General features: G+C 39.4%; 1 protein-coding gene across 5 annotated transcripts in view; it reads right to left on the bottom strand.

Moving 5' to 3' along the window:
• Window positions 1-478: 478 nt before the first annotated feature.
• Window positions 479-9326, bottom strand: part of NRXN1 (neurexin 1) — a 1562703-nt gene continuing 1553855 nt past the window's right edge. For 2 of the 5 annotated variants that reach the window (XM_066595517.1, XM_066595520.1), the window contains one exon: window positions 480-2242. In XM_066595517.1, coding sequence (XP_066451614.1) covers window positions 1938-2242 — 305 coding nt within the window. In that variant the 3' untranslated portion in view covers window positions 480-1937. Of the gene's footprint in view, window positions 2243-9326 lie in introns of all 5 variants that reach the window. The other 3 variants (XM_066595519.1, XM_066595518.1, XM_066595516.1) reach the window with 3 other exon arrangements.

Here is a 9326-nt window from a genome sequence, read left to right as displayed (position 1 = left end):
AATGTTTTTGGCATCCCTAACTAATAGTATTTTTGTGAACTGTATGGTGGTTTAAAAGCTCCAGCGAACATGTCTGGAATCTAAGTATTATTTATCAGTAACCTAGTGAATAAAACAAGATATCTTGCTTTGTTGCCCCTGCTGTTTAAATTAATTTTAAATTCCTTCTTCCTGTCTATAATGTGTGAACATCTATATTCCTCCCAGGAGGCCTTCGAGTGGAAAGACTGAGTTCTCTTGAAGTACCCACTTTTAGGTTAATATATTCTCTTTGCATTTCCTTATGAGTAAAAATGTTACTCTCAACTCTTTTTTTTCCCAGCAAGTGTTGTTCAATGATAAAGAAAAGACTTTATCTGTTACTATAAAGAAACTTTAAAAAAGAAGACAAAATTGGGAATCTTAGTTTAAGTTCAAATGTATAAAAAAAATACTAAATACATTTTTAAATTTTAAAAGTATTAGAAAAATCCATGATTTGTTACATTCTAACTATTTCTATAGTATTTCCAATGGGAAAAAAAAAAGGAAAAAGAAAAAAATGCCTCTTATATTAAAAAAAATCTATGTAGAGTAATTCAGTAATCCTGGTTCTGTTTTTCGTATTTCATATGATATTTAAAAACTATTTCAAAATATATCTTCAATATTTTAAATGAATGCTACATAAAACATTAGTTTGAATGTTTTTTTTCAAGCATAAAAAAATTTCTCCGATCATTTTTTTTTGTGGCATTTGTTAAAAAGTAAACTTTATTTATAGTTAATTAGGTAACACAAAGAATTCCGGAATGCATCTATCAGTTGACTTGAACTTTGTCATTTATTTGGACTGTATTAGATTCCTTTACACCTCGTGGCCCAACATACTGTAACTTGGCTGCAGCGGAATGTTGGCTATTGTGCTGTATAATATTAACATTTTTTTTTTGTATTATTTACATTCATACACATCCCCAGCGGCATACTCACAAGAATTAAAAATGAAAAAGAAGAAAACCAAAATTGGGTAATGGCGGCAATTAACTGAAACACGTCTGTTGTGTCAGACATCAGAAAACTTTCTATACCTAGCAACACTTAGAACATTTAGGTTACCAAAAATGGCTGAAGAGCAGATATATTTTGCATTGTCTATACAACAGGCTATAAAACATCACTTATCACAGTCCAGAAAGCACATATAGATGTGTTTTATATAAACATATGTAGTAACATAGTAAGCGTGCATGAAAATTTTCAATGATTGCATCTATCCCTCTTGATTTATTTTTGAAAAAGGGCCTTATATTCCATATTTGTGAAATAAGGCCTCCATAGCATACTCTTCACAACCAGAAAGGGGCTTTGTGAAAGTTTTTGCCTTTTTTTTTTTTAATACAAGTCTTCAGAAAAGCCAGCATTATGAAGCAGACGTATCAATCAACGCTTCTTAGCTTGATGCTGCAAACCATTGCCGTTTGCAAGTTCGGACAAGTCTGTGCTGGCATTAGAACTTACTTTTGGAGAGAGTACTAGCACTTTGGCTGTATCCAGAATCATAGGTAGCTTTTTTTATTTTTTTCTTTTAATTGTGCCTCAATGGTGGAACTTTCTGTGTGCTTTAAGAATGTTTCTTGTACATCGTCTTTCCAAAACATTCCAGCCACTCGAATTGTCAGGCAGAGTAAATGCAACACTGTGGATATCTGTAATTCTTGTTTGGCTCCTGTTTCTGGGAAACAAAACCCTAATATACTTGTTTATATTTTTTTCCATTTGTTTTATATATATTTTTTTAAAAACAGTCTTTCCTTCCCGTTAGCATTCCCTGTCTTCTTTTTTTTTTTTTTTTGTTATTTTCAATGTGCTTCATAAAAAGTAAATAAGTTTGTTAATTTTATGTCTCAGATAAAATGAAGACTATTTCTATACACGTGTTCATTAAGCGGCTGGGATCAGACATAATATTCCTTGTCCTTGTTTTTCTTATTTTTGTTAGAACTTTTAGCGCTGCTGGGTTGTTTCTCTTTGATCACAGTCCCATTGGACTGTGCTGAGTTACTGATGTAATTTCGACTCTCATCCACATGATAGGAGCCTTCATCCCTGTTTCGATACTTGTACATGGCGTAAAGAAGGATGAGAATGCACAAGGCTGCTGCGGCGACAATGCCGACCACCATGCCAGTCGTGCTACTTGATTCCCTGATGACCTCTGATGGCCCAGAAATTTCTCTTCCACCCGCTCTTGTTGGATTTGCTAAAGAAAAAAGAAAAATACTTGGTTACTATTGAGAGAAGTTTTCCAAAAAGTTGCTTAAGAGAAGAACTTAAAAAGTAATAAAACGCAAAGAAACCATAATAGAAACCCAATCCAATAAAGTTCTTCTTCCAGTAAAAATGCTACATACAACTGTATATTTTCGATAGGTTTAGCGGTCTTTTAAATGTTTTTGCTACACACAAGGCTTTACTCGCCTCATTGAGGCAGCAGTCAATTAGCTTTCATTTTGTCACTCCGTGTGATTGGGGAAAAAAAAGGAAAAATTCCATTAACAATGTAGCTTTAAAATGAGAACAAGGCAATGAATTTAAATGCTAAGTAAATCAATGTTACAGCTGCTGGAATGCCTCTCATACAAAGCCCATTTCTACAATTATCTCACTTACCTATTCAGTCTTCCCATAGAAAACGGATGTTGATTGATGTTACCTACTGCCTTTTCTAAAGGGCTTTGAACTGGTCTGAATAATAGTGTAAACTTGTTTTTGCTCTTAAAAGTAGAATGAAAGATCCAATTACGAGCTAAACAGATTTCAAGCTTCCTACTAGGGAGCAACATAAAAACTAATCCGAGAAAGAAATCTTCTCAAAGGGAAGAGCTAGCATGATCAAAACCCTTTAAAGATGCAGTGTTTTAGACATTTCTAAAAAATTGTAAACTTTGCATTTTAGTCTGACTGTAAAGATCACTTGTTCAGAATGTAATGTAGCTTCTATTAAATGGCCTATCAAAGTGTCAGTCAGGGGGCAGGAAGGTTTGGACCCTATGTGTACGTTTTGCTGGTTGGCTCAGAATTGATTGACCATATATTTTTGGTTATATCTAGAGATGAGCGAGCACCAAAATGCTCGAGTGCTCGTTACTCGAGTCGAACTTTCAGTGATGCTCGAGAGTTCGTTTCGAGTAACGAACCCCATTGAAGTCAATGGGCGACTCGAGCATTTTTGTATATGACTGGTGCTCCGCTAAGGTTTTCATTTGTGAAAATCTTAGCAAATCACCAAAGTCATGTAAAAAACACAGAAATGGATAGGGCAGGTGAGGAGCAACATGCAGGGCTGCATTTTGGGCTCCGAGGTCTCACTATTAAGCCACAATAGTGGCAAGAGTGAGACCCCCCCCCTCCCGCACTGTCAGCATAAAGATCGTTCTCCTTTGCCACAGCTGTAACAGCTGTGGCAGAGAAGAATGATGTTAGCCCATTGAATTCAATGGAGCCGGCAATACAGCCGGCTCCATTGAAAGCAATGGGCTGCCGGCGAGCGCTGGATGAATTTTCGGGAAGGGCTTAAAAATATAAGCCCTTACCTGAAAATCATCCTAAAATGTGTAAAAATAAAAAAAAAATGTATACTCACCTTTCCGCTGCAGCAGGAGTTCAGCCGCATCTGGCCGGCAGTTCTCCTGAACTGCTTTCTGTAGTATTCAGCAGGTGGGGATTTAAAATCCCCGCCTGCTGAATGAACTGCCTCTGATTGGTCACAGCCTCACCAATCAGAGGCAGCTCTCACTCACCCATTCATGAACTCATGAATGGGTGAGTGATTGCTGCCTCTGATTGGCTCAGCGCAGGGACCAATCAGGGGCAGCTCTCAGCTGTCATTTGGTGAGGCTGTGACCAATCAGAGGCAGCTCATTCAGCAGGCGGGGATTTTAAATCCCAGGCTGCTGAATACTACTCACAGCAGTTCAGGAGAACTGCCGGCCGGCCGCGGCTGAACTCCGTCTGCCGGGACAAGGTGAGTATATTTTTTTTTTTACTTTTTACACATTTCTGGATGAATTGCAGGGAAGGGCTTATATTTGTAAGTCCTTCCCAAAAATTCATCCCGCACTTCACCGGCAGCCCATTGCTTTCAATGGAGCCGGCTGTATTGCCGGCTCCATTGAATTCAATGGTCAGTGCTCGTTTAATCGAGACGAGTACCGCGTGGTGCTCATCTCGAGTAACGAGCATCTCGAGCACCCTAATACTCGAACGAGCATCAAGCTCGGACGAGTATGCTCGCTCATCTCTAGTTATATCCCTATGTTTTTCTAAGGGTCCCGTATGGTCCAGAGTGTAAAGGCAGCAGAAATGTAATTTTAAGCTTTTGCTTACAACCTAAAGGTTGCGGGTTCAATCCCCACTTGGTTCAGGTAGCCAGCTCAAGTTTGATTCAGCCTGTTGAGGGGTAAAAAAAGACTGGGGAAGGCAATGGCAAACCACCCCACAAAACAGTCTGCTAAGAAAATGTCATGATATCAGGAGCTTGCACCAGGGGACTTTACCTTTTTTTCTATGTTGTAATAGCTAATTAAATTTATTGTACCTAACTGCATGGTTCTGTTTCTGGTTGTTTTGGATTATATATACAACCTTACATAGATTTTACATTAGTAGATATACATAAATACTATTACATATAAATTGACTATAGATTTCCCAGTTGCTTTATTACTATGGCATAACAGGAAAGCAACATGGGGTTCCAACTGGGATCACTCTCAAAAGGGTGGCTACTCACTACAGTTTTTTTTTCACTGCGAAATTCGCAGTGTTTTTTTCTGCAGGGGTCTATGGGACTTGTAATGTTAAAATCGCGATCGTGCAAAATCGCGATTTCGCTGTAAACTGTAGTGGGTAGTCAACCTAAGGGTGGTTATCCCAAATTGGTATAAAGGACGTTGTGACAGGGTCAAGATAAGAACAGTCTGACCCATTACCCTCTGAAAACATTTACATGGGACATTGTTGTGCTCCAGTGAATAGCCGCCATACTTTTCTTGATTTGGGATACTGCTTGTGGGTTTCGGGTCCAAACCCAGTTATACGTGGCGAGCACTTTACTTAAATACTAATCTCCTCACCCTTGGGGTTATATCATTCTTTATGCTGCTGACCATTCTTTGTATGCTAAGGTCATGGAATTTGTCTGATCTCCCTGTGTATGGGTGCATTTCCTGTCGCTCACTAAAAATAGACTGGTAGGCCATGTTACAATGGCAATTGTTTTTAAAGTGGATCCACCACATAATTGAATTTGCATTGATGGCAGCTGCCACAGATACACTTGCAATTCTGCCCCATTAAAGGGAACAAAATCACATACAAAATTGCAGAAAATAAGGCAAGCAATAGAGATGAGCGAACGTACTCGTAATGAGTACTTACGCACCCGAGTACCGCCATTTTCGAGTACTTCAGTACTCGCGCGTAAAGATTCGGGGGGCGCCGGGGGACGGGGAGAGGGGCGGCGGTGCGGGGGGTAGCAGCAGGGAACAGGGGGGAGCCCTCTCTCCCTCTCCCCCCCACTCCCCGCTGCAACCCCCCGCGCCGCCACGGCGCCCCCCGAATTTTTTCGCCCGAGTACGGAAGTACTCGAAAATCGCGGTATTCGGGCGAAAAAGGGGCGGGGCCGAGCACGTTCGCTCATCTCTAGCAAGCAATAAAATGTTCCCTTTGTCCATCAGGCGTATTTAAATTTCAGGCATGGAAAAATTGTTATGCATTCAATTAAATGAAATGCAGATTTGATGAGCAATCCACAAAAAATCAGCAAGGACTGCATACAAAATTTGAGTCAGCCTTAGAGATGAGCGAGTATACTCGCTAAGGCACATTACTCGAGCGAGTAGTGCCTTAGCCAAGTATCTCCCCGCTCGTCTCTAAAGATTCGCTCATCTCTAGTCAGCCTTGTGATATATATATATATATATATATATATATATATATATATATATATATATATATATATATATATATATATACAAGTACTAATGACCACTTATCCATGAGTTAGGGAGTGAGTGAGTTACATGCTCTGCCCCTGATCAAATGATGGTAGCGTCATTATAGGTCCTTCAATATTTTGACCAACTCTAACTGTCATCACAGGTCCTTCAGTGAATTACATGTCATGATGTAATTCTCTATATTATATTATAAGTGGCGCATTGCCATTGCTGGTACTATAAATAATTCTAATATATATATATATATATATATATATATATATATATACATATTTATATATATTTCATATCCTATATTTCCATATTCTAACCGGAGTCATAGTTCAGCTTTCCTTCACCCAAACTTTTCTTCACTGTCCTAACCTGGTTTCTACCGTAAATATCCTGACAAGAGCAAAGTGCCGTGTTGATTCCCCCCACCTACCCACCCACCTCTTGCTACTCTAGACGTGAGGGACATGCTCTCTATCTCCCCCTAGTGATGCCTCTGCTCTATCACAGTTTTGCAATATTCTATTACTAACTTTTCAGCATCCTCCTTTTTTAACCAGCACTTTGTACTGAAGGTCATCATTACCTCATAGTATCATTTTCTAATATTAGAGCAAAGCAAATACAAAATAATCCAAACTCTTTTTATCTCTATGAAATGCATGCATAATGAGTAAGTAAATATCTTCATGTACTTTGCAGCAGAGAGCATTACATAATTGAAAACTTCCTAGCACTAGTCCTGATTCCATTGTCCCTCCTGAGTGACAAGGCCCCGGCTATCTTTACCCGCACCGAAAATTCCTTTTAGAATCAATGCCGAGCTTTATTCAATAGCTGACATTCTTTGTGTAAGACTTGTAGCTGTTTCTCTGTAGATAACAATTCTATCTTTTTATGGATCAAAGTTTTCAGTTTCGCTTGCTTTAAGTGAATTACATTTCTTTTATCTTCTGTTTTATTATTGTTTGCCTATATTTTAAATGAAGCATAAAGAAGTGTCACTCTGGGCTTATCTTGACTGCAGTCTAATGTCAAATCTGTGTTTAAGCTTCCATTTCACTTTATGTTCTTTTTTTTATCACCATAGTTTTCATAATACAGAAGCCGGGGAAATATTCTCTCGCATTAGTCTGCATTTTTACACAAAACATATTTTTGTAGACTGCTTACTAAATTATACGAGTTTAGCACTTACAACATTGGTAGACAGTCTTTATTGGCATCACGTTTTCAACTGTGCAAACTTATTAATACCCTTTGGAACTAATGATGTTGTTCCAACTAGTAAAATATTGTGGATGTGATTGGTTCTTGAACTATAGGGGTGCTCAAGAATTAAATGGGCTATCGAGTTATAAACTATCAATGGCCTATCCTCAGGATAGGTCATGAAGAGTAGACTGTCAAGGTTCCGTCACCTACAATCATATGTATGCCAGGCCAGTGCACTTTTATGCTAAGCTGATTTCTGCAGGGCAACTTTGCATGTAATACCAAACCTGTCCATTGCAAAAGGAATGGAGCTGTCTGATTGCTGCAGAAATCAGCTCAGTGCACAAGCATGCCAGCCTGGCAAACAGCTGATTGGTGGAGGTCCCAGGAAATGGCCCCCAAGTGATCTGCTATTGATGTTCTGTTCTAAGGATAGGCCATCAATAGTTGACAACTCCCTTAATGGCATATTCACAGTGGTTTGAGCCTCATCTACTGTGAAAACAGTGATCAGTTCACTCTAGTTTGATGATGAAAAGCTGCCACCGGTGGCTGCTTGCTATATTGGCTTCAATAATGAAATTGGATGCATGAAAGGCTGCTTTCACACAGCTTGATAGAGCCAAATGAAAAGCACCAATCAATAAGATTTGCATTCATTTAGCTGGCCTTCACATAGGCCGATTCATAGTGTATGGGGGATCGAATGATCATGAACATTGTTTGTACCCTAGTTACATCCCTGTCCTCAGAAGATCAGATCAGCTGATTACCAAGTGTTTGATCATTCATAAGCTGATCAGGTGCACATTTACATGGCCCATCGATCAAGAAAAGGCCCTCAATAGTAAATCAGTGGGGTACTGCTGCTAGGGCCCCCTGTAGATCATTTGTTCTCTAAACCAGTGAGCTCACATGCTGAGCTGATTTCTGCAGGAAGCATACAACTATATTACCACTGTAGGTATGACATGCAAAGTTCTCATTAACTTCAGTGGGAACTTGGCCTGCAGTACCAACCCTTGCCAATGCAGTGAGAACAGAGCTGTCTGCTTGCTGCAGAAATCAGCTCAGTGCTTGATCATACCGCTCCAGAGAACAGCACATTGATCCTGGGGGGTGATTGGTGATCCTGGGTGGCAGAACGCTGATCTACTATTGATTGTCTGTCCTGTGCTTGTAGACAGCGAATCAATAGTTTACAATTGGACAATTCCCTAAAATTATTAATTCATATTATGAATTATGTAATATGGCTGTCTTTTCTGCTTTAAGCTAACCAGAAGAAATAAAAATGGCTTTCCTGTTAAAGATCTTTATGGCATATTGATCCAATATCTCATAAATGCCTGATTGGTATTGACATGATATGCTACAAAGGCCTGATTGATTGAGGTCTACCAACTAAATTCTACATCAGTCCTGGATTTGGGGATTCTTGGTTCCCTGTTTCTCATAAAGAACCAGCCAGGCATGTGCAAGGAGTTTCCCTTTAGAAGATATGGAATACTTTATATACCATGGGGACAGTCAACGCGTTTCACCATTAGAGTGATGTCTTCGTCAGGTGACTTGGCCACCAAGACACCACTCCAATGTTGAAACTAGTTGGCTGCAGCAAAGGAGTGTTACAGCGTGCTGTACCATTTTGACACCTGTTCTAGGTGTGCCCTTTACCTGCCTGTGTTACCTCATTTCACTGGATGCCATGCACCTGGAGCACACCTATTTTTCATTGTAAATGTCTTTCTAGGCCTCCATTCATCCAACAGATGCCAAAAGATTGTCCTCTAGATATCTATCAGGTCAGTATATCTTTGCTGTATAGAAAAGCATAGTAGACTACACTATTCTATGCAGAGACCTCTTGCAAAAAAGTATACAACATGGCATAGACTAAATTTGTATTGGCTAAGGTTACTGTATATGCACTCTAGCCATGAAGTAGCATATACTGTAAAACCACAAAAAAAAAAACAACGCTCGATAGAGTAGTACAGCATGGCAAAAGGGTCAATGTATGCAGGAATTGGGAGCGCTGGTACCGGGAGTAGTTGCGCTGAGGTATAAGACACTGGTAAATCTATCAAGAATAGCAGCAACCTCCTCGGAGATGAG

Source organism: Eleutherodactylus coqui, chromosome 3 (genome assembly GCF_035609145.1).
Source record: "Eleutherodactylus coqui strain aEleCoq1 chromosome 3, aEleCoq1.hap1, whole genome shotgun sequence".
Classification (NCBI taxonomy): domain Eukaryota; kingdom Metazoa; phylum Chordata; class Amphibia; order Anura; family Eleutherodactylidae; genus Eleutherodactylus; species Eleutherodactylus coqui.
Note: the sequence above shows the minus strand (reverse complement) of the source record. Positions and strands in the feature narration are given on the sequence as shown.